General features: G+C 35.1%; 1 protein-coding gene across 1 annotated transcript in view; it reads left to right on the top strand.

Moving 5' to 3' along the window:
• The window catches only part of TBCA (tubulin folding cofactor A), a 102,453-nt gene extending 76,089 nt beyond the window's left edge, over nucleotides 1-26,364 (top strand). Inside the window, exons 2-4 of the mRNA XM_007471958.1 lie at nucleotides 9,404-9,509; nucleotides 23,837-23,923; nucleotides 26,089-26,364. Of these exons, the coding sequence (XP_007472020.1) occupies nucleotides 9,404-9,509; nucleotides 23,837-23,923; nucleotides 26,089-26,169 (274 nt within the window). The 3' untranslated portion in view covers nucleotides 26,170-26,364. The remainder of the gene's footprint in view (nucleotides 1-9,403; nucleotides 9,510-23,836; nucleotides 23,924-26,088) is intronic.
• Nucleotides 26,365-26,876: the final 512 nt, after the last annotated feature.

Below are 26,876 nucleotides of genomic sequence, written 5' to 3'. Positions count from 1 at the left end.
TTTTTATTGAAGTATAGTTGATTTACAATACTGTGTTAGTTTCAGGTGTACAGCAAAGTGATTTGGTTATGTATATTCTTTTTTTAATTCTTTCCATTATAGTGTGTTACAAGATATTGAATATAGTTCCCTGTACTATACAGTAAATCCTCACTTATCTATTTTATATATGGTAGTGTGTATCTGTTGTTAATCCCACACTCCTAATTTATCTCTGCCCCCAAGGGAAAGTCTAGTTTTTAAAGAAAAAATTCTTCCCCTGATTTTTTACTTTATCACTGTCTACAACTCCTATTGGTTATCAGGTTTATCTTCTTTTCCCTTGATGTTCATTTCCCTTATTTTTCTCTTTTTAATTTTACATCTCTTTAATGTAGGCTTTGATATGCTTATTAATATTTCAGCAGTGAAATCTGGCATACTGTTTTCTTTGACTAAGATGAAATACTAAAAAAAAAATAGTAGGCTAAAATAGGATAGATTGAATTAATATTTGCATTTTGTTTATGACTACTAATAATGAATGACTAAGATAGCTTATCATATCAGTAGAAAAAGGAAGTATTCATCAATAAATGATCACTAGTTTACTGGAAAAGGATTTAGTCTAATTTCTCCTCAGACACTATATTTTAAATATTATGTAATAAGAAAATAATATACATCTATAAAATTTAGGGGTAGGGATGTTCATCACAATATTATTTGTATGGGGATGACCAGATGTCTGACAGCATTTAATAAGCTGTCATACTGGTATTATGAAATTCTTTGCAGCCGCTAACAGCTATATTTTCAAAGAATATTTAATGAGATTGGAAATGGTACACTATCCCATTTATTTATTTATTTATTTATTTATATACAGTTGTCTCTTGAACAACATGGGTTTGAATTGCATAGGTCCACTTATACATGGATTTTTTTCCATAAAGATGTACTACATTACTATTTTTGATCCATGGTTCAAGGATGCAGAACCAAATACAAAGGGTCAACTATAAAGATATACATGGATTTTTGACTGTGAGGAGGATCAGCATCCCTAACCCCTGAGTTGTTCAAGGATCAATTGTGTGTATATAATATAAATTTTTGTACATGTTTAAAAAAAACTAGTGAAAAATATTCAAAATGTTAATACAGGTTTCATAATCCCTTATATGAAACTGTTGGGCCCATATGTATTTCTGAATTCCAGGTTTTTTAGATTTTGGAACAATAATAAATGCATTTACATGATAGTGTCTAGAGAAGTACTCTATAATCAAACACATTCGTATTTCTGCAGTGAAACATGATTGTTCACATTAAGTAGAATACATAAAGTCTATAAATATTTTCATGTCAGTTGAGGTCACATTTTGCTGGTAAATGAGTTTATGCCAAACTTAATTTTTAAATTCCAATTTTTTTAATGTTTTTGGAATTTTAGAATTATGTCCATTTTGGATCAGTAGTAGTTAGCTTGGGCAATGAGATTATGACTGAAGTGTTCCTGTACTTATAGGAGCATATGCATATGTATGTTACAGAAAAACATTTTAGTAACAAATTTAAGAACTATGACTATATATACTTGAGTTAAGTTTTCTTATTAAATCTTAGCCTTTCCTAGAGAAAGGAAGAAGAGTCCAATTCACCAGAAGCTATTCATTCATAGATTTAACAAATACTTATCCAGTAACCATACTATTTTAATAAACATAGATAACCTTATAAGTTTTCAGGGAAGTTAATATTTCAAACATAATATAATACCATTTCACACTCTTCTTATTGTCAGAAATTTAGTAACTCATACAATTCCAGTTGTTCACCAGGATGCCAAAGAGAAGCAGGAAATTTCATATACTGCAGGTTGGGTATCAATTGATACAACCATTTTGGAAAGCAATTTGATAATATCTAGTAAAGCTGAAGTTGTGTATATACTCTCTAAAACCTCTTCCATGTCATGTGACTTGTCATCATTGATTTATACTGTTTGAAAGTAGAACTTTTTCAGTTTCTCTTGCATCTTGCCTTAGCATTTTATTTATTGTAATTTTACACGCTGGTATTACTGGGTTCTCACTAACTGTGATTTCTTTTCTTTTGGGGGACAGTACATTTGCTATTCAGTAACTTGCTTCCTGAGCCTTTTCACAGTATGGCTTTTTATTTTTTTAAAACAAAAACTTTACCTATGCTTGTTTTGATATTCTAATAGTCATGTAAATATTCAGCACCTTTGCTTGTCAAGTGTGATACGTAGTTGACTGTCTTGTCAATTTTGCTGAGGCAGTGACTGCTATTTTCCATGGAGAAGTACATGGAGTAGGATGACTAGGGTTACCAACCAGAACTGTCAGTGGATCTAGGCATAGAATTTATCTCTTTCATTGTATACTTTCTCAGAAATCACTGTATTTTTCTTATTTCTCAAATTTTGTGAATCACTTTTGTTCCACATCAGAATTGTCTTATGTATCTCTTTAAATTGAAAATGTTAAAAGGCAACAGTGAGATTTTTAGACTCAACTTTTCATTCAGCAAACGTTGAGTGTCTACCATGTGTCAATTACAGGTCAGGAATACAGTATGAATACAACCTAATCCCATCTTCAAGGAACTTAAGACCTAGCAAGTAAGACTTGGTTTCAGTGTAGTGTGGTAAATGCCAAGATGGTTAAGTAGGGGTTGGCTAGAGTTAGGTCGAGGTCTTCCAAGTCAGGGGTCAGCAACCCTTTTTTGTAAAGGGCCAGGTAGTGTATATTTTAGACTTTGTGAGCCATATCGTCACAACTACTCATCTCTGCTATCATTACGTGAAAGTAGCTATAGAGGATACATAAATGAATAAGTGTGGCTGTGTTCCAATAAAACTTTATTTATGGACACTGAAATTTGAATTCCATATGATTTTCACATGTCACAAAATATTTTTCTAATATTTTTAACCATTAAAAAATGTGGGGCTTCCCTGGTGGCGCAGTGGTTGAGAGTCCGCCTGCCGATGCAGGGGACACGGGTTCATGCCCCGGTCCGGGAAGATCCCACATGCCGCGGAGCGGCTAGGCCCGTAAGCCATGGCCGCTGAGCCTGCGCGTCCGGAGCCTGTGCTCCGCAACGGGAGAGGCCACAACAGTGGAGAGGCCCGTGTACCGCAAAAGAAAAAAAAAAAAAAGTGAAAACTATTTATAGCTCTCAGACCATACAAAGACAAATGGCAGGCCAAATTCAGCTCACTGGCCATAGCTTGACAACCCTTGTTCTAGGTCTTTGAATTACAGGATATTGTTAAATGTGCTTCTTTCTGATAGCTTATCCAGTCCCAGCTACTTTCATTTACTAGAGGAATTTAGTAACCTGTCATCTTTAGAAATATTGAAAGTCTTATTGCTAATCCCAGTGGTTTCTGGTTATCCCTGATATTCTGAATACTAATTGTGATTCTATTAAGTTAATAAAAACAACAATAATAGCTCTACTGCATTGATGATATGCAAGTTTCCCAGCCCACAGGTTCTAAACTCAGTTGCTTACAGGGTCGAGTAAAAGGCTTGAGTGTTTGAGAAACAGGGAGTCGTGTGAGTTGGGGCACAGTGAACAGCAACACATGCCTCATCTAAAACAGTCAACAGCCACTACTTAGTTCCATCCAGTAGTAGGATGCAGCTCTAATATTCCCTGATAAAAAACATCTTAAGAGAAGCCAGAAATCCAGACTTAAATCTCCCAGTTGTTAAATTTGGTAACAAATATGTTGTTGTTTTTTAAATTCTTTCTGTGAATAAAATAAAACCATCTTTAGGTCCCATTTAAGCAGGCTGGCAACTTGCCATCTCTGTCCTAGCATTTTCTGTGTCAAAGGAACTTTTACAGAAATATCTATAGTGATATGCATTAATGATTTTATTTTGAAATTTTAAACCTCAGAGGATATTTTTATCTTAATACTGAAAATATTGTTAAAGCAGTTTTAAACTATAAGTTAAATGCAAATTTCTATACATGATGTTCACATGTTCAATTCTCATTAAGTCCAGGTTTGAATGTATCCAGTACTACTTACAGCTTTCCCCTATAGCTGAATTTATGGTCACAAGCTTTTTTTCTTTTTCATTTTGTTAACAACTTTATTGTGATGTAATTCAAATACCCTATAAATCACCCACTTAAAGTCTACAATTTGTTTGTTTTTAGTATATTCACAGAATTGTGCAGCTGTCACCACAGTCATTTTTAGAACATTTTTATTACCCCAAACCCTTTAGCTGTTACCCTCCAAATTCCCCTATCCTAGGCAACCTCTAATTTACCTTCTTTCTCTATAGATTTACGTATACTGGATATATCCTATAAATAGAATCATACACTATGTGGCCTTTATGTCTGACTTCTTTCACTTAGCATAATGCTTTTAAAGTTCATCTAAATTGTAGCATGATTCAGTACTTCATTTCTTTGTATGCTGAATATTATTCCATTGTATGATATACCATATAGTTTGTCCATTCATCAGTTGATGGACTTTTAACTTGTTTCCACATTTTTCCTATAATGTATGCATAATGCTGCTATGAACATTCATGTACAAGTTTTCATGTAGACATACGTTTTCATTTCTCTTGGGTATATACTTAGGAATGGAATTACCGAGATATATGGTAACTCTGTGTTTAAGCTTTTGAGGAATGACCAAGCTTCCAAAACAGTTGCAACAATTTACATTTCCACTAGCAGTGTTTGGTGGTTTCAGGTTTTCCACATTCTTGTCAGCAACACTTGTTATTATCTGACTTTTTGATTATAAACATCCTCATGGGTGTGAAGCGCTATCTCACTATGTTTTGTTTTGTTTTTTTTTTTGCGGTACGCGGGCCTCTCACTGTTGTAACCTTTCCTGTTGCGGAGCACAGGCTCCGGACGCGCAGGGTCAGTGGCCATGGCTCACGGGCCCAGCCGCTCCGCGGCATGTGGGGTCCTCCCAGACCGGGGCACGAACCCGTGTCCCCTGCATCGGCAGGCGGACTCTCAATCACTGCGCCACCAGGGAAGCCCCTCGCTATGGTTTTGATTTGCATTTCCCTGATCACTAATGATGTTGAGCATCTTTCCATGTTCTTGTTGGGCATTTGTATATCTTCTTTAGAGAAATACCTATTCAGCTTGCCCATTTTAAATTGGATTTTAAAAACTTTTTATTATTATTATTGAATTGTTCTTTATATATTCTAGATACAAGTTCCTTATCTAGTATATGATTTGCAGATATTTTCTCTCATTCTGCAGTTGTCTTTTCACTTGCCTGATAGCGTCTTTTTTGGCTACTTGGACCCTCAGCAGTGAAAGTGCAGAGTCCTAACCCCTGGACCACCAGGGAATTCTCTGGCAGTGTCTTTTGAAGCACAAAATTTTTTAAATTTTGATGAAAGCCAATTTTTTTTCTTTTTCTTGTGCTTTTGGTGTCATATCTAAAAAGTCATTGCCAAGTCCAAGGTCACCAAGATTTACCTCTGTGTTTTCTTCCAAAAGTTTTATAATTTTAGCTTTTTAGGTCTTTGATCCATTTTGAGTTAATTTTTGTATATGGTGCAAGGTGGGGAGGCGGGTGAAATTCATAGGCTTTTAACTTCAAAAATCAAACCAAAGGTAAAATATCTGAAAATACTAATAAATAAATACACAAATAAGTGGCAAGAGATACATGAAACAAGGTTGCCAAAATATTAATAATCGTTGACTGAGTGATGAGTACCTGGGGTTTATTATGCTATTTTCTCTACATTTTTTGTTTGAAAATATCCATATAAAATGTTCTTCTAAATATCAATTTTTTAAAAAAATATCGATTTATTACAGTTTCTTGCTATCATTAATCGCAGGCTTGTCATTGTATCTTTAGCATGGCTTGGTGTTGGGCTGTTAGTTACTAGATGGCCATAAGTACAAATTCGGTTATAACTATGAAAATCTTATTTAAAATATTATGAGAAACTGTAAAATCAAGATATCAAATTAAGCTCAAATTTTTTATCCCAGGGTTTCTTAATTCTTGATTTAGCCCCCCAATTTTATTCTATTTAGAATTTTATGAACAGTATATTTAAATGTGTTGTATGCAGATTTGTGTAAAGTTTATAGATTACTACAGTGTACTTCTCAAACTTGTGTTGAGAGGCAGCTGTTTTGGAAAATGCTAAGTGGGGGAAAGTTCTTTTTTGCCTCAGGTAAGCTTGCAGTTGAACAAAATTAAATTGATTTTCTTACTACAAGATTTCCCAAGATCCTTTAATGTGCAAATACGTATCATAAATTTTTAAGATTTGGCAAGCAGTGGTTTTTAAGCTTATTTGACTACTAATATACTATGGAATAGTTTGTAAAACACTGGCCTGCATATTGAAAATCACGTTATGTCCGTACATAGACAGTTAAGTAGTTTGTTATCATTTGCTTATCATTACCTCGATGGCTGTCATTTCTTAAAATTTCTCCTTATGTCTGTCCTTTTCTGTTGCTTTTTCTTGTTTCTTTATTTTACTCTTATACAATTTGTCTAACTACTAAAAGTGACCAGATTTTGAACTTGCTATGTTTCTCTGTAGGTGTGGGGCTTGTAAGACTAAAAAATATTTTCAGTTAATTATGCATTTAAAATATAATAAGTTATGACTTTATATTTATTTGTACTTGTTATTTTAATAGCATTTGAAAAACTAGCAAAAGATAGCAATGTTTAGAGAATTACAACTATTAGGTATATTTTGGTATCTTTCTAATTGAATTTTGCTTTATTCCAGAAAATATAGAAAATATAGCCAAAGGAATAACTAGCAGACTTTAAAATCATTCAAAATTGTGCCACTCAGATATAATTATAAGCATCTAAAATTTTTTGATAAAAGTAATACTTATACATGGGGAAAAAAACCCTGGAACTTTATTGAGAGGCATAAAATGAAAGCCTCTCTATTTACCTCCCAGCTGACCATCCCTACCCCAAATCATTAGGGCTTTTCTCCTCAGGTAACCACAAATAATAGTTTCCCAGGTATCCTTTGTTATTTGTTTCTTGAATATCCTTTGCTGTTTGTTTATATTCAGGGCAACATAAAATTTATACCTATTTTGTTTTGTTTTTCACTTTGAGATATTTTAGGATGAGAATTTGAAGGTCACATATATTCTACTGTAAATACTGTTAACTTTTTGTTACGTTTCTTTCCATCTATGTCACTAGTGCAGGATCATGAAGGACAGGATGAGCCTTGCTTGCACAACTCAAAATTCCAAACTGGAACATTTTAGTATTTTAATATTTAGTATGCAGTTTATGTGGTGATTTAAATCCAAACTAAAGCTGACTTAAAAGCCTTCCAAGTAGTATGACAAAAGATTCTTTTTAGATTTGTGAACTTATGTTAAGTCCTATTAGACTATGAAAATTAAATTGTCTTTTGAAATACATTTAAAAATCTTCATTGCAAATGATTAGACAAAAGCCATGCTCTAATATGATTTTTAATTCCATCCCAGTAACATAGGTCTAGAAGTAAGTCAGCAAGCCAGATGGAAAAAGCTGCTTTTAATAGCTATGGGACTGTGAGTTTTTTTCTTCTGTTCCTTAGGAAATATGTACATAGGAATATTAGTGTTTTCTTGGACTGCACTTTTCTTTTACATTAAAACTGTGATTAATGAGAATTAGGGGAGATTGCACTATTATGGTTAATTGAATTTTGGTTATCTGAGGAATAATTAGTAGAACTTCGTATTGCTCTGTTCCTTACTGTTGAAAATCTTCCTGATCTCTGTCAATACCCTTTCTTGCTTTAGTAATTAAATACTTGTTTGTTTCTACTATTTGTCTGTGAGAGAACCATGTCTAGATTATATATCCCCCCCCCCAACAAAAATGCCTTCGGGCTTCCCTGGTGGCGCAGTGGTTGAGAGTCCGCCTGCCGATGCAGGTGACACGGGTTCGTGCCCCGGTCTGGGAAGATCCCACATGCCACGGAGCGGCTGGGCTCATGAGCCATGGCCGCTGGGCCTGCGCATCTGGAGCCTGTGCTCCGCAATGGGAGAGGCCACAACAGTGAGAGGCCCGCGTACCGCAAAAAAATAAAATAAAATAAAATAAATTACATATCCCAGTCCCTTGCACAGGAAGGTCAGACACAAAATTAAGTGCATAGTAAATACTTTTTAAACACTTTGGTTGTTGAAAATAACCTAGTCTTTCTTTGTTTTGGATTTAGCATGCAATATACTGACTTTTTTCTCAGTAAGCTGAGCTTTTACCATTATGTTGTTTCAGGTACATGTATAAAAGTTTGGATAACATATATCAGTTAAAAAATGACATTAGAGCCACGAAAGGCCCCGAATAGCCAACAATATGGTACTGGCCCTAAAAACAGACACACAGATGAATGGAACAGAATAGAGGGTCCAGAAATAAGCCCACACTCATATGGTCAATTAATCTATGATAAAGGAGACAAGAATATACAATGAGGAAAAGACAGTCTCCTCAATAAATGATATTGGGAAAACTGGACAGCTACATGCAAAAGAATGAAACTGGACCACTTTGTTATACCATATTCAAAAATAAACTCAAAATGTGTTGAAGACTTAAATGCAAGACCTGAAATCATAAAACTCCTAGAAGAAGATATAGTCAGTAACCTCTTTGACATTGGTCTTAGCTTTTTTTTTTTTTTTTTTTTTTTGGTTATTCCTCCTCAGCAACATGGATGGACCTGGAAGGTGTTAATGCTAAGTGAAATAAGTCAAACTGAGAAAATACCGAATGATTTCACTTACATATGGAGTCTAAAAAACAAAACAAAACAGAAACAGACTCGTAGATACAGAGAACAAACTGGTGGTAGCCAGAGGGAAGATGGGTTGGGAACACAGACAAAATAGGTGAAGAAGATTAAGAGATACAACTTTGTGTGGTTACAGATGACATATGGTTGTTGTGGTGATAATTTCATAATGTATAAAAGTATCAAATCACTGTATTGTACACCTGAAACAAATATATTATTAATGCAATTTTAAGTAAATAAATAAATAAAGCAAACAATATAGAAATGTTAGTATATAATAATTTTGAATGTTATTTTTACATTGTAAATACAGTTACTATAATGGAATGTTTTTAATTAAAAATTTAAGAATTCCATGCTTTGATAGATTGCCTTGCTTTAGGCAGGTATAAAACTTAAGGTCATGAGGTTCATACATCTGTGGCTAACGTATTTTTCTTCCCTTCCCTTCTCCTCCCCATCTAGTACATATGCTTTTTAAAGTATACTTTATATTTACAGAGTTTCTTTGTTTTTTATGGTCTGTTGCTAGAGAGAAAGTTAATTCTCTGAAACAGTTTTTGGTTTATTTATAGATTGGTCAAAGAAAAAATGATGTATGAGAAAGAAGCAAAACAACAAGAAGAAAAGATTGAAAAAATGAAAGCTGAAGATGGTGAAAATTATGCTATTAAAAAGCAGGTAAAATTATATCTTAAATAACAACAGCTAACATTTACAGAATACCATATTAACAATGGATTAACAGCCCTCTGAGAAGGTCCTACTAAAGGTCCTATTAAAATCTCCATTTAAAAATAAGGAAAGTTACCATCTAAAAATAAGGAAACTGGGGGCTTCTCTGGTGGCGCAGTGGTTGAGAGTCCGCCTGCCGAAACAGGGGACACGGGTTTGTGCCCTGGTCCAGGAGGATCCCACATGCCGCGGAGCGGCTGGGCCTGTGAGCCATGGCCACTGAGCCTGCGCGTCCGGAGCCTGTGCTCCGCAATGGGAGAGGCCACAACAGTGAGAGGCCCATGTACCACAAAAAAATAAATAAATAAAAATAAGGAAACCGAAACACAGGTTAAATAACTTGCCCATGGTCACACAACTACTAAGTGGCATACCTGGGATTTGAACACAGGCATTCTGGCTCTGGAATTTGTGCTCTTAGCCATTAAGCAGTACTGCCTCTCCAGTTTTAAGTATTAAATATAATATGGCCTAGTCTTATAATTAAATATATTTACAGATATTTTTCCCAAGCTGATATGAAGACCACCAAAATTATACGTGCGCGCACACACACACACACACACACACACACACACACACACACACACATTATGCATTTCAGTGGCTACTTCTGATTATCCTCATGACAAGTTTCAGTCTCCTTAGCATTGTATACACGGCTCTTCTTAATTTTGGTACCTCCTTATCATTCCAGCCTCGTCTTTTGCCAGTCCCTATCTGGACCTCTTAGGTCCTGCCTTTTAGTTTCCTGAACAAGCCCTTTCTCCTTTACCTCTGAGATATTGCATATGTCTGGGATGTTCTTCCTACTGGTCCTACCTACCCTCTCCTTATTAATTCCTACTTATTCTTTAAACCTCCTCTACACTCCACCCTAACACTGAGTTAGGTGCCCCTCCTCTGTGGTTTCATAACACTTTATTCTCATCATAACATTTAATTTATATTCACTCCTGGTTGACACTTGTTTTGTAATTGCTTGAGAAAATAGAGGCTGTCAAGGGAACTTATATTCCCACCACAAAATCTATCAGTCTACCTGCACCTGTACCCATACTACCCACCTTCCTTCCTGTTAGAGTGGATTATGTGCCTCAGCCCTTGTTACAACCATCAGTGACATTGTTATCACTTCTTTCTTACATAACCTCTACAGCATTTGACACTCTCTCCTTTGGAATGCTCTTTTATGTTGGCGTCTTTGATAGAATGGTCTCCAGGTTTCACTACCATTTTTTCTCAGTCTCCTTTGCTGAAACTCTCCCTCTCCCCGCTCGCTGTCTCTCTCCCATCTCTCTCTATATGTCTCTTTATCTCTCTATCTTTAAAAAAATTTTTTTAACCTTAAGAATTCTAGCTACAATTCCTCTCTAGGTAATCTCATACCATCCTTTAACTTTAAGTACCATCTTTATGCCCATTCATTTGTTTGCACAGCACATATTAATTGAACCCCTGGCTACTTGCCAAATACTGTTCCAGGCACTCTTTTAGACATGGCATTAAAAGCAACAACAAAACAGAAAAACCCAGAATTCCTGCTAACTTGACATTCATTCTGGTGCCAGTATCTCCCAAATTTCTATCTCTGGGCCCAACCACTCCAATATATATCAGTATATTCAACTGATCACCAATTTGACATATCCTTGTGTGTTCAAGACAAGAATCTTGGTCTTCCCTCAACCCAGCTCACCTCCCAGAAACAAGAAGCAAGTCTTTCTCTTGTTTCCCCCCTCTCAATAAATGGTATGTCTACTTATTCAGATACCCAAACCAAAACTTACGGGTCTTCTCTTGATCACCAAGTCCTCTTTCTTTTTCTTTACATTTCTTTCTCTACTGCCACTATCCTAGTCCAGTCCACTATCACTTCATGCCTGTACTACTGCAAAAGCCTCCTGGTTGATATCCTCTTTGTCTCTTGATAACCCTCCATTCCTTTCATACCACAGCAGCCAGGTTGATCTCTTTAAAAGGTACATCAGATTACTTATCCCTTTACTTAAAATCCAGTGTCCAGTGCATTTGGAATAAAATCCAGATGACACTAGGTACAAGGAGAATATAAAAGATCTTATACAGATTATATCTCAAGACTTATTTTTTAAATCAGCTTTATGAACTCACAGTGGTTTTCATCATATAAATTATGTTACAGATGGTAATGCACACTTAACCCAGACTTTAATTAAGTAAAATTAATCACTTAAAGTGGATTTTTCTTTCTTTTTTTTTTTTTTTTTCGCGGTACGCGGGCCTCTCTCTGCTGCGGCCTCTCCCGTGGCGGAGCACAGGCTCCGGACGTGCAGGCCCAGCGGCCATGGCTCATGGGCCCAGCCGCTCCGCGGCATGTGGGATCTTCCCGGCCCGGGACACGAACCCGTGTCCCCTGCATCGGCAGGCGGACTCTCAACCACTGCGCCACCGGGGAAGCCCTAAAGTGGATTTTTCTGTAGGTAGTTGCTTTCTGTTGTGCACAAGGAATGCAGTGGCACTTGAAATGTCTCCTTCTTCAGGTTATACAAGAAGAGAACTTTCTTATTTTCTTGAGCTTCCAGGAGAGCCTCCCTTCCTCTATGTATGATCTAGCAAAGGACATTCGTGTGTCAGATATTCTTAAATTGAGAGAGGATTTGTAAATAGGTTTGCAGATATAGTATGTACCCCAAAATGTTGACTTTTGTAAACTAACTGCCCTTCATAAGGATTTACATATGGAATGTAACTTCTTGATTCTTAACTTTATGTTAAATGCTTTTTTAATATATACTTCCATAAATATTCATATCATTTTTGTATCTCTCTCACTTTAAGGTACTCTATTTTTTTCCCACATCTAGTGAGAAACATTATAACATAGTGTATCACTTATTTCACCCAGGTCCTTCTTAGACCCCATCTGGTTTATTTTCCCACTTGTGTAGTTAGTGACCTTGTTTAGTTTTTTCTTTGCCTTTTTCTTTTCATCACCAGTAATGTATTTTAAAATAGTCCTATAGCTAGAATATGAGTTGTAAGTTACTTGGAATGGGGAATGTGTTTCCTTTCTAAATAAAATTCTACAAATAATGTCACAGATTATCACAGAATCTGTTTTATTTCATTTGTATTTATATATTGATTATCTTTCAGTAAAATTACTACGTGATAGGTAAGGATTAACTCTTTATTGAATCCTGTGTTCTAATTGTTACTTAAAGATATTAGCCACTCACATATATATGGAATCTAAAAAAAAAAAAAAAGTTCTGAAGAACCTAGGGGCAGGACAGGAATAAAGACGCAGACGTAGAGAATGGACTTGAGGACATGGGGGTGGGGGGGAGGGTAAGCAGGGGAGAAGTAAGAGAGTGGCATGGACATATACACACTACCAAATGTAAAATAGATAGCTAGTGGAAGCAGCCACAGGGACATCAGCTCAATGCTTTGTGACCACCTAGAGGGGTGGGATAGGGAGGGTGGGAGGGAGGGGATATGGGGATATATGTATATGTATAGATGATTCACTTTGTTGTACAGCAGAAACTAACACACCATTGTAAAGCAATTATACTCCAATAAAGATGTTTAAAAATTTTTTTAAATAAAGATATTAGCCATTTACTGGTTATATCATTGAGTACATATGCAGATGTAAAAGGGGAAAAAATTTGTTCAAAAACCCTTTCTAAACTCAACCATGTTAAAATTCTTTTGTCACAGTGGTCATGGTTTATAACATGATTTTCTAGATTCATAGTCAGCCTAGTACTTAAATTCAGGAATACCAGCCCATATCTAATTACAGAGCAATAAATTGTTTTGTTTTCTGATATTCTCAACCTGCAGTGTATACAGTTGTCAGTTGCAGTTTTGTTTCAGGGTCTCATGAAACCTTGTCTTTGGCCCAGCCTACATGCTTTTCTCAATTCCTTTTCCTAGCTTAGCTTTGCGGTGGCCAGCCTTACATGTTTTTTCTTATATGCAAGGGGAGTTGCGTTGCCAGAAGCGCTGCTCTTTTCCTAATTGCCTACTACTTTAAGGTCAGGAATTGTTTCGTGACATTTGCTGATGCCCCTCGTAAAAAATATGGAAGCCAAGTGCTAGATTTTGTGGGTTCTCTACTCTTATCTCTGTATTTCCTCCTCTTCTGAGCTAAATGCCATCCCCAGTCACTGTACACTACCTTGGCTTTTCTCTCACTTGGTTCCATTTTGCTCTGGCTTTCCTAGATCTTCTGAACGAGCCCTAATATTTTATAACATACACATACAATGCTGTCTCTTGGTCCCTGTCAAACTTCTTACCTGAAATTGATTGCCAGAATTGTTCTCTCTTGCACTGGGCTTAATTTTGGTTGTTTTAAAATAAATAACTAGGCAGAAGTTTCAGGACCCTCATACGCCAAAATACCAGTCAAAGAGTTATTCTATAACACAGCATTCAAATGTTGACTAAATATTGATTTTAGCCTTCTGCTTATGATATTCCTCTTTTCCTCCAATATCCTCATCCCCTGATTAGGGATGGTTACAGAGGATTTTGCCCTCAACTGGTGAAGGTATTCTTGTCATTTTTCGTTTTTTTTTTTTTTAAAGCCTGTTCTGGAGCAGAAATGATTGGTAATAATGACAATCAGACATATCTCAGTTATTTTACATAAGGCATGATGCATCTCTTACCTTCCAGAAGTAATATTAAAGGACAAACTGGTTCAATTTTCAACAAAGATTTCTCACAAAAACCTTACATTTATTACATATAATTGCAGTATTGTGAAATTTTGCACCACATTTTTTGTGATTTACTTGAAACATGAGTTAACGTTCACAATTTGATATTTCTTTTTCCTAAAACTGAAGGGGCAATTTTTTCATTAAATGTATGGAAAATAATAGGAGGTTTCAGTCTACAAAGAGGAATTTGACCAAGGGTCTCTTACAAGGCTGCAAGAAACACCAGAGTCTTTTTTATCAATAACTAAAATTTTATTGTCTCTTGGTACATATAATCAGGTTTATAAATGGTGTTCTATTTATACACTTGCTTTTTTTGTTTTTTGTTACAGACTCACAGGGAGTTGCAAAAAATTTTCAGGGAAGTCTCATATACCCTTTACCATTCCTTTTACAATGTAGCATCTTGCATAATTATATTACAGTATCCAAACCATGAAAGTGACATTGGCACACCACAGAGCTTATTTACATTTCAGTAGTTATACATGTACTCATTGTGTGTGTGTATAATTCTATGCAATTCCATTGCATGTGAAGCGTGTGTAACTACTCCACGATCATGATGGAGAACCATTCCATCACAAGACTGCCTTTTGCTATCTTTTTATAGCCCCTGTCCTCTCCACCCCTTAAATCCTAAATAATTAACACTCTTTAAAGAATGTTATATAGCATGGAATGGAATCACACAGTATGTAACCTTTTGAAACTGACTTTTTCCACTTAATAATTTCTTGAGGTCCATCAGGGTCATTGAGTGTATCAATAATTTGTTCCTTACTATTGCTGAGTAGTGTTCCATGGGATGAATGTACCACATTTTAACCATCAAAGGACACTTGGATTGTTTCCAGGTTTTGGCTGATACAAAAAAAGCTGTTATGAACGCTCATATTCAATTTTTACATGAACATAAGTTTTCATTTTCTGGGATAAATGCCCAAGCAATTGCTGGGTCATATTAGTACATTTTTTGTTTTAAAAGAAACTACCAAACCTTTTCGAGTGGCTGTACCATTTTACGTTCCTACCAATGATGTTTGAATGGTTTGACTTCTCCACATCCTCACCAGCATTTGGTGTTATCGCTGTTTTTAATTTTAGCATTTAGCCATCACCTACATGATAAGTATGTAGTGATAGCTGATTGTGCTTTTAATTTGGATTTCCCTAATAGCTAATAATGTTGAACATCTCATTTGCTTATTGCCCATCTGTATATCCTCTTCAGTGAAATGTCTGTTCATGTCTTCTGCCCAGTTTCTAAATAGATACTTTATTTTTTTACTTTTTGAATTTTGAGAATTTTTAATATTTTCTAGATAAATGCCCTTTGTTGGATATATGGTTTGCAAATATTTTCTTTTAGTCTCTAATTTGTCTTTTTACCCTCTTAACACAATCTTTTACTGAGCAACAGTTTTTAACTTTGAGAACACCTCATTTACAGCTAATGCTTCCTTTTGTAAATCATACTTTTGATCTCAAGTCTAAGGCCTCCTTGCCTAGACCTAGGTCCTGAAGATTTTCTCTTTGTTTCTAAAAGTTGTGTGGTTTTATGTCTTACATTCAAGGCTTTGATTGATTTTGAGTTAATTTTTATGTAAGGTATGAGGTTTAATTAAAGGTTCATCTTTTTGCCTATGAGTGCCCAGTTGTTCCAGCAGCATTTGTTGAAAAGGTTATCCTTCCTCCATTGAAATGATTTGTACCTTTGTCAGAAACCTGTTGGACTTATTTGTGTGGATCTATTTTGGGGTTCTGTTCTGGTCCATTAATGTGTCTAACCCTTTACCAGTACCACACTATCTTGATTACTATAGCTGTATAGTGAACCTTAACACAGGGAAGACTGAGCCCTCTCAGTTGCTTTTCTTTTCTTTCAAAATTGTTTTACCTATTCTAGTTTCTTGGCTTTTCCATAAAAATTTTTAAATAAGCTTTCCTGTATCTGTAAAACACTTTGCTAAGATTTTGATAGAAATTGCATTAAACGTATACAGATCAACTTGGGGAGATTTGATATCTTTACCATGTTGAGTATTCCAATCAGTGAACATGGTAGGTCTCTCCAGTTTATTTAGGTCTGACTTTCATAAGTATTTTGTAATTTTCAGCATACAGATCCTGTACATGTTTTGTTAGATTTAAACCTAAGTATTTCATTTTCTTTGAAGCTATTGTAAATGGTATTGTTTTTGGTTTCAGTTTCCAATGCTGTATTTGTTGTTAGGTATAAAAGTGCAGTCAATTTTTTGTGTGTGGATCTTACAACCTGTGACCTTGCTGACCTCACATATGAGTTCTGGGAGTTTTTGGTAGATTCCTTCTGATTTTCTACATAGACAGTCATGTCATTTGCATGTCATTTGCAAATAAGAACAGTTTTATTTCTTTTAAATCTGTATGTCTTTTATTTATTTTCTTGCTTTGTTGCACCAGCTGGAACTTACAGTGCTATGTTGAATAGGAATGGTCAGAGTGGACATCCTTACCTTGTTCCCAGTCTTAGGGAGATAGTTTTTTATCATTACATAAATATTAGCTGTAGGGGTTTTGTAGACGGTCTTTTTCAAGTTGAGGAAATTCTCTATTCACAGTTTTGCTGAGTATTTTTGTCATGAATGGGTGTTGGATTTTGTCAAATGCTTCTTCTGTGTCATTTCGTAAGATCACATGATTTTTCTTCTTTGGCCTGTTGATACTGTGAATTACATGGATTAATTTTCAAATATTGAGCCAGCCTTGATTGTGTTATATAATTCTTTTTTTTTAACATCTTTATTGGAGTATAATTGCTTTACAATGGTGTGTTAGTTTCTGCATTATAACAAAGTGAATCAGCTATATATATACATATATCCCCATATCCCCTCCCTCTTGCATCTCCCTCCCACCCTCCCTATCCCACCCCTCTAGGTGGTCACAAAGCACCAGCTGATCTCCCTGTGCTATGCAGCTGCTTCCCACTAGCTATCTGTTTTACATTTGGTAGTGTATATATGTCCATGTCACTCTCTCACTTCGTCCCAGCTTACCCTTCCCCCTCCCTGTGTTCTCAAGTCCATTCTCTACGTCTGTGTCTTTATTCCTGTCCGCCCTTAAGTTTTTCAGAACCATTTTTTTTTAGATTCCATATATATGTGTGTGTGTGTGTGTGTGTGTGTGTGTGTGTGTGTGTGTGTGTGTTAGCATACGGTATTTGTTTTTCTCTTTCTGACTTACTTCACTCTGTATGACAGACTCCACGTCCATCCACCTCGCTACAAATAACTCAGTTTTGTTTCTTTTTATGGCTGAGTAATATTCCATTGTATATATGTGCCACATCTTCTTTATCCATTCATCTGTAGATGGACATTTAGGTTGCTTCCATGTCCTGGCTATTGTAAATAGAGCTGCAATGAACATTGTGGTACATGACTCTTTTTATTTATTTTTATTTTTTTGTGGTACACAGGCCACTCGCTGCTGTGGCCTCTCCCGCTGCCGGAGCACAGGTTCCGGACGCACAGGCCCAGCGGCCATGGCTCAAGGGCCCAGCTGCTCCGCAGCACGTGGGATCCTCCCAGACCGGGGCACAAACCCGCGTCCCCTGCGTCAGCAGGCAGACTCCCAACCACTGCGCCACCAGGGAAGCCTGGTACATGACTCTTTTTGAATTATGGTTTTCTCAGGGTATATGCCCAGTAGTGGGATTGCTGGGTCGTATGGAAGTTCTATTTTTAGTTTTTTAAGGAACCTCCGTACTGTTCTCCATAGTGGCTGTATCAATTTACATTCCCACCAACAGTGCAAGAGGGTTCCCTTTTCTCCACACCCTCTCCAGCATTTATTGTTTCTAGATTTTTTGATGATGGCCATTCTCACTGGTGTGAGGTAATACCTCATTGCAGTTTTGATTTGCATTTCTCTAATGATTAGTGATGTTGAGCATCCTTTCATGTGTTTGTTGGCAATCTGTATATCTTCTTTGGAGAAATGTCTATTTAGGTCTTCTGCCCATTTTTGGATTGAGTTGTTTGTTTTTTTGATATTGAGCTACATGAGCTGCTTATAAATTTTGGAGATTAATCTTTTGTCAGTTGCTTCATTTGCATATATTTTCTCCTATTCTGAGGGTTGTTGTCTTGTCTTGTTTATGGTTTCCTTTGCTGTGCAAAAGCTTTGAAGTTTCATTAGGTCCCATTTGTTTATTTTTGTTTTTATTTCCATTTCTCTAGGAGGTGGGTCAAAAAAGATGTTGCTATAATTTATGTCATAGAGTGTTCTGCCTATGTTTTCCTCTAAGAGTTTTATAGTGTCTGGCATTACATTTAGGTCTTTAATCCATTTTGACTTTATTTGTATAATTCTCTTAATTGCTGAATTAGATTTGCTAATATTTTGTTGAGGACTTTTGCATCTAAGTTTATGGGAGATAATGGTCTGCAGTTTACTTCTTTTTAATACTGTATTTGTTAGGTTGGGAAGTGTTCTCTCTTTTTTTTTTCTTGAAAGATTTATGTAAAATTGGTGTTAAGTGTTTAAATATTTGATAAGGTTATCCAGTGGAAGCATCTGGGCTTGAAGAGTTCTTTTTCAAGAACTTTTTAATTACAGATCCAATTTCTTTAATAATTATAGAACTGTTCAGTTTATCAGTTGAGTTTTGGTGGTTTGTAGTTTTCAAGGAAATGGCCCATTTCTTCTAAGTGGTTGAATTTATGAGCATTATGAACAATATTATAAAATCACTTTCAGTATTTTTTCTCCTTTTGTTGGTTGTGGGGTCTGTGTTGACATTCTGTATTTTGTTACTGATACTGGTGATTTGTGCCTTCTTACTCTGTATTTGTCAATCTTAACTAGAGGTTTATCAATTGTTTTTCCAAAATAAAGCTCTTCATTTCACTGCTTTTTTTCCCTCTGTTCTTTTCCTGTTCTTAATTTCATTGATTTCTGATTGTGTATTTATTCTTTCCTTCTGCTTGTTTTAGGTTTCTTTTGCTCTTCTTCTTCTAGGTTCATGAAGTAAAAACTTAGATTTTTAATTTGAGATCTTTCCTCTTTCCTAATCTAAGCAGTTAGTGCTCTAAATTCCCTCTCAGCACTGCTTTAGCTGAATCTCACAAAAGTTGACATGTTGTATTTTCATTTTCATTTATCTATGTATTTCTCTGTTCCCTTTGAGACTTCCTTGTTGACCCATCAGTTATTTAGAAGTATGTTTAATTTCTAAGTGTTTAAAGGTTCTCCTGCTATCTTTCTATTATTGATTTCTAATTTTATTCCATTATAGTCAGACATGTTCTGTGTGTTATTTCAATACTTTTAAATTTGTTGAGGTTTTTGTTTTGTGTTTGTTGGGTTTTGATCCAGGATATAGTGTACTGCAGAGAATGTTTCATGAGTGCTTGAAAAGTGTTTGTATTAATCTTTCATAGGTAGAGTGTTCTATAAATGTCAGTTAGATCTTTTGGTTGATGGTGTTACTCAGTTCTTCTATATCTTTGCTGATTTCTTTCCTCTAGTACCTGTCAGTTGCTAAGAGTGGCTTATTGAAATCCTCAACTGTATTTGTGGATTTGTTTGTCTCTCCTTTTAGCTTTATCATTTCTTGTTTTATGTATTTTGAAGCTCTTTTGTTTAGTGTGTACACATTTAGGATCAGTGTGTTTTCTTGGTGGATTGATCATTTTAATATCCCTCTGTGCCCCTCATCATTTTTTTTTTTTTTTTTTTTTTTTTGGTACTTGGGCCTCCCACTGTTGTGGCCTCTCCCGCTGTGGAGCACAGGCTCCGGACGCGCAGGCTCAGCAGCCATGGCTCACGGGCCCAGCCACTCCGCGGCATGCGGGATCCTCCCGGACCAGGGCACGAACCCGTGCCCCATGCATCGGCAGGCGGACTCTCAACCACTGCGCCACCAGGGAAGCCCCCCTCATAATTTTTTTGCTCTTAAGTCTGTTTTATCCAATATTAGTATAGCCAATACTGCTCTTTTTTTAATGTTTGCATGATGTATTGTTTTTCCATCCTTTTTTTTTTTTAACCTGTATTTCATTATTTTGAAATGAGTTTCTTGTAGACTGGTTTTTAGCTGGTAAATTTAGACCATTCATATTTAAGTAATTATTGATGTGTCAGGGCTTAGAGCCCAGATTATTTTTGACTCATAGAATTCTTCTTACATCCTTAACCATTCATCAATAACCACAAAACACAAGTCAAATGAATTTCTTTTTCTTCATGGCATGGTGACTGGGTCCTAAGAGAAATGTTTCCCAAAAGTGATCAATCCAAGAGGCCCATGTGGAAGCTACAAGGCTTCTTAAGACCCAGCTTCAGGTCTTCAGTCCCAGAATGCCATTTCTGCCACATTCTGTTGGTCACACAGTGCCAGAACAAATTCAGTGTGGGAGGTGACTGCACAAGGGTAGGAATACAAGGCGGTGAGGATCATTGGAAGCTGTCTTGAATACTGACTGCCACTACCACTAATTCACATGCTAGAGTTGAAATCAGAATCATGGACTGTAACTCACCTGTTAACTAGCTAATCACTTTGGGACTCAACTTTATCATTTGTAGGCTGAGGAGGCTGGACCTGATGACCACTTATGTCTCTTCTGACTTTATAATTCTCTATTTCTCAGTATCTTTATATCTTTTTCCCCCAGCTTTATTGAGGTACAATTAAAATTGTATATATTTAAGGTATGTAGCTTGATGATTTGATATACATATACATTGTGAAATAAATATTCACCATGTTCAAGCTACTTAACATATCCATCACCTCACATAGTTACTGTTTTCTTTCTTTCATCAAATGGATTTCTTAACTTGTTTATTATCACATTACCATTTTGCCACCATGTAAAAGGAAAGACTTAACCATTGTTCCAGTAATCTCTGAACTACTCTAAATCTCAGTTTGACAAACTAATGCAGTTACCATTGGTTCCAGAAGCAGCCAGTATCTAATATTAGAGTGTTTATAGATTATTATAGGTATAGCCAGGCCTGGGTGAATTATCTGGCTTACGAAAGAAGCTAGAAACCTTATCCCAGTTGATCAGTACCAAAAGGACTTGACATTGGCTAGATTATTTCACACTTCTTTCTGAAAAAATAAAGATCTGCCAATAAGGCTTTTCCTTTCCAATATATGTATGTTTTGATTATTAAAAAAATTCATCATATTTTAGGTCAGTAGTTTATTCATTGCTATAATGAGCCTTGCTAAGCCTCCCCTAACATCAGTTTTACCTGAATAACTTGCCCCCCAAAAATCATAACTTGTTTTAAAAACAGTAAGATATCAGTAGGACTGCATCCTGTTGTGTTCTCCTGAGTTCCTTGTACCTGCATATCTGTGCCAAGATTCTTACTTAACCTCAGTCCTGTCATAGTAAGCACTAGAATGAACTGACAGTTTATCCAGATATTTTGAACAGAGGCCCCATTCATTCAAATGACTCCTTCCCAAGGGGAACACTTTGAATGATAATACTTTTTTAGTTTATTCAGGTATTTTGAAGGGTGTCTTTACTGTATAATAACACCTTTTAAAATTATTCCTGACAGTTGTAATTCATTGTAGGAAGGTAAAGTATATGATTTATGGCCTTGATTAAGGTGTGGTTTATGGATTCCAAATCATAGTTACCACTGTACTGTATGCCTTTGGCTCCCTGTGGCATGATCTTCTTGAAGCAGTGTTAAGTGTTTATTTTCATGTTTATTCTCCTATATGGATTGGAGGATGAGACCTCTTTTTCGTCCTTATATCCCCTATACTTGGCATCCTGCAAATATGTAGTAAGCTTATTGTATGAAATGAGGCTGGTGTATGGGACAGACTGAGCTTTGGCCCTACTTAAGTCAGAGTCCTGTTTTGATAGACTAATTGAGGAGTTTTGCTCTATAATAATGGATAGAACAATAATGACTAGAAATTATTTTGGACATCATTGTTTAAAGTTCATTTCAGTGACAACACTAAAGCTTGCCAAACAAATTTTACAAGTGTACATTTTGGCTTATCGTGTGTTTGACCAAATTCTTTATATTCATTTCATCTTGTTTAATTCCTATAAGCTATTTTCAAATGGAGTCCATAGGGGAGGAAATGTGAATCGCTTACCCAATGAAACGTCCCTGTCACTGATTTTTCACATGTATTCAAACTAACCAGTTACACAAAAATAAATTAGTGGCAATGATTGAATATTTAGTCATAGGATGAATAGCTGTAAAATAAAGTCGTGATCCTGTGTTTGAAATTTTCAACATGTGCCTTATTAGTAAAAGAATTACAAGTTCAGCAATAGATTTCACCTGAGAAAAGAGATGTGGATAGAGAGCATCCTTGTATATTATAATTTTGATTTTTATTTACATTGTGAACTATGACAAAACTTTTGGGAAAAGGAAGAGGTAATGGGATTTATTAAAGTTTCTATTAGAATGTAGTATGATTACCATTAAATTATGTCTTTTGTTTTTATGTGAGCTAGGTAATAAAGCTTCTAGGTTAAAGTTTAGATTTTGCACTCATTTAACCAAAGGTGTTTGACCAAACATTACTTTTTGGAAATAAATGTTTTAATGATCACTGTGTCTCTTTCTGAGACTAGTTTAAGGAAATAAAGCTTCCTACTTCCTTAGGAAAAAGACTTATTTGAGGTCTGACATCTGACACTAATGTGTTTACTCTCTTATTGATTGGGTTTCCCAGTCATCTCTTTGATTTTCTTTCTTTTTCTATGATTTGATATGTTACAGTCCTTCTTCAAACGATGGATTTTTAAGTCTAGAAATATCCTCCAAAATAAAGATTCCTGTTTTTAATTCTGTAGTGTCTGTGTTCAGGAGGAATAGACAGAAGTAGAAGTTCACATTCAGAGGGGTGCCAGGTTGGTAATTTGGATCAAACTGCATGGGGAGAATAATCTCTCTCCTAAAATGAAGCACAAGGATAAGTAATAACTTTTTATGCATGATAAGCATCAAAAATATGAGCCTGCTGGTCTTTGCTTTTCATTTTTCTTTACCTCTGTCCTTCAGTGAGAACCTCCTGCAGTGTGCGCACGATGTGATCAATAACTCAATAACTTTTTTCATGCAGTAATTATCTCCGTGTGATATTATCTGAACACTGTTTTTCTTTATTACTCAAAAGATGCAGGAGATATTTATATAACCAGCTGATCCCATTTTGGATAAAGGTGCTTTGTGACAGCAGGAGAAATAGTTTATTTGAAATAGGCTTTTTAAATAAATGCTCTATGAAAAGCTTTTCGAGTTAATTTTTGCTTAGCATGAGAAGGTGATTACCAAAAAGGTTTAGATGTAAAACTTGTACTTTGTATATTTTACATTATGATAGTCATTCTTTCTAACTTATAATAAACACAATTAAAATTAAAATATTGAACAATTTAACATAACAGTAAATTTTTTCTGATTCCTCTAAATCATTTTATATATTTTCAGAGGTATGAGCTAAATGTGTAAGTTCTACCATTTCTGCATGTCTCACAGAGATTCTCATTATAGGCAGAGATCCTGCAAGAGTCCCGGATGATGATCCCAGATTGCCAGCGCAGGTTGGAAGCTGCATATACTGATCTTCTGCAGTTAGTAGTAAGTAATACTTATCTGTCTTATGTTTCAATTTTTTTTTCAATCTAATACACGAAAGGCCAAAATTTTAAATGTTTAACACTGAAAGCTAGTTGGTGACATTTTGTTTACTTGCTCAGTGTACCAGTTTATTTTTAAATAATTAATAGAGTTTAAGTGGTGTTTTAAGTTATACCTCCAGTAAAAGTACTGTGTCTAACATGTTTATTTATTTAAACTTAGTTAATTAAATATATTTGAGTTATCATGGTAGGTATTCATAGTACTAATACTGTCCGGCAATATCTTGAATGATTTGGTTTTCACACATAAAGATCTTTTTTGACACATTAAAGGTGAGTAGTCTGTTTGAAATTTTAAAAGATCCAAATGTTTCAAATGAATTTGGGCTGTTTTAAAAAGGATTTGTAATTCTTTCGAATTCAAACCTAAATCGATTTGAGAGAGTAAAGAAAACCCTGTACAGTAATATTTAGGCAGTCCTCTCATTAACTTGGAGCTGTATAACACTCTTATCATATTTGCTGGTATAAATGTCTTGTGATACAGTGGCAGAATCATTTTAAAAAGCGTTCTAAGAAAAACGCAAAGTCATCTTTTTTATTTCTTAATAGAGATAAAAGCATAACACTATATACCAGCCGATTATTATTGCTGTTTGATGATAATTTGATGAATTCTATCATTTCCTTTATTAACCTCATTTTATGTTTCTATTTCGTGAGCTAATATTAATTACCAGCTACATAGCTGTCTCCTGATTCATAGTTTTCCCTATATAACAAAAGTAGTGTGAGACTTTTTCAGTATGATCATGTATATGTATTCTTGGAAAGAGAGTGAGATTTGTTTTCCCACCAAAATAATATTAGGACTAAATCTGTAGAAAAAAAGAGAGAAACACTTACATTTTACTTTACTTTTGACACAGAACTCATACTTATCTATAGGAACCTTTTAAAGGCAGGAAAACTCTCTTTAAAGCCAAAAATGAAGCTATGGTTAAAAGACAGATGAAATAAAAGATAGATGAAAGCAGGAAATAATTACTCTATTAAAATATTACCCAAAACAAAAGCATCATTTGTATTTCCTGAAAATTGAAATGCTTTTTTCTCTCATGAATGTAGTGGCTGAGAAAGTAATAGAAACTGCTTGAAAAAAATAATATTGTCTTTGGATGATATATTTGTGTGTGAGGATGTATTCAGCAACATCTGTACCCTCGAGGAGCTTATATTTTCTGACAGAGAACAAAGACATAGTTTAGGTGTAATACAGAAGTTTAAGAAATTCTTACTTGTAGTCTGAATTAAGCAAATCCTCAGTCTTTTATGCTTTAAAATTTCATATTAAATACATATACACACACTTTATTCCCTCTGCCCTGTAACTGTTTGTATATATCCATCTTTTATTGCCTTGAATTGCTATCGCTTTATTTATTTATTAAAAAATCAAAATTTGCTATGCACAGTAACTTAGATGATATTATTTCATTTCTCTGTTACTATTACAATATGTTAGTAAAAGTTTTCTGTGTAAAATACCAAGGAAAGACTCAATCTTTAATTGAGTCTTTAATCAGAAAATGAAAGCTGTCAGGCTGTTTCCTTGTAGTAGTGTATATAATACTCAATACCAAGCAGACAGTTCACTTTTCTGATTCAAAGATTGTACTTAACTCTGGTGTGACACCAGTAGCCTTCTTTGTCATTGTGAGTAGTTGGAGGATTATTTTGGTCTGAATGTCATTATATATGTAACACACTAGTAAATAATTTTTTACTTTTAGTGCATTACTAATAATAACTCCATTTGTATGGTGATGTGTTGACAAAGTGAGAATACAATGTTTTAAAATTTTTTCTGAGGTTTTAATTTAATTACTTAATGCCAGTAGCTTTAGATGACCATGTTTTTCACTTATTGTGTGAGTATATACAATGAAACAAAACCAAACTTGTTATTTCTTCCCTTACCTGTAATGAAAGAACAGAATTGTTCTTCAGAAATCTGTGGAATTATACTATATTTAGGTGAGGCTTGGGATCCTTTTTGTTTTAATTTTTGAGCTGCTTATGTTGATGGTTTGTAATATCTGAGTAATTAAAGTACTGAAGTTCGAGAAGGATAAACCTAATTTTTATTATATTTAATTTCAGGAGAGTGAAAAAGACTTGGGAGAAGCTGAGGAATATAAGGAGGCACGTTTAGTACTGGATTCAGTGAAGTTAGAAGCCTGAAGGTTTTCTATACAGGGTGTTTTTTTGCATTAAGTCCTGGGATCCATTCCACAATTCATTATTTTTGACCACTGCTATGTGTCCAAGTAGTATGAGAATGTGATTCTTTTTATGCAGTGCATATGTTTTTCTTTGCCTGATTTAATGTGTCAAATAAATGAGTTCATCTAATAAAATTGCTTCTTTCGTACTTTACAGCGTATTTTAATGAACCTTTTATCATTAAGTCATAGCCATTTTTGACAGAGAATTAAAATCTGTTAGGTCCTATTTAAAGTCTAGATATTTTGCTGCTTAAGCGTGGATTAAGTTAAAAATAGGTTACTTTTTTTTTAAGATAAAAATCCAAATTTTGAATATTTTATTCTGAGTAGGATGCAACTCCCAGGTAAGAGAGTAAGAACCTCTCTGTGGATACAGCCTTTCATATTTATTTCTTCACAGTGAAAGTCCAACATTTCCATCACTATGAACTAATGAGAAACATATAAATCTTTTTCCAGAAAGTCAGATTTATACAGAAAACACCAACCATTTAGATCTTCAAGAATAAGATTCTTATGAACAATAAAAAATTGAATTGTATTTTAAAGGATTAATGGCTGTTGCCAGTGGTGTGCTGGGAAATGTTTAGTGGCTTTTCAAAATGGGAAGGGAACCTCTGGTTTGTAGCTTTTGCTGATTTCTGTAGTGTAAATACTCCCACT

The sequence above is a fragment of the Lipotes vexillifer genome, unplaced genomic scaffold (assembly GCF_000442215.2).
Source record: "Lipotes vexillifer unplaced genomic scaffold, Lipotes_vexillifer_v1.1 scaffold83, whole genome shotgun sequence".
In the NCBI taxonomy this organism is placed as follows: Eukaryota; Metazoa; Chordata; class Mammalia; order Artiodactyla; family Lipotidae; genus Lipotes; species Lipotes vexillifer.
This window is presented reverse-complemented; position numbering and strand designations above follow the sequence as displayed.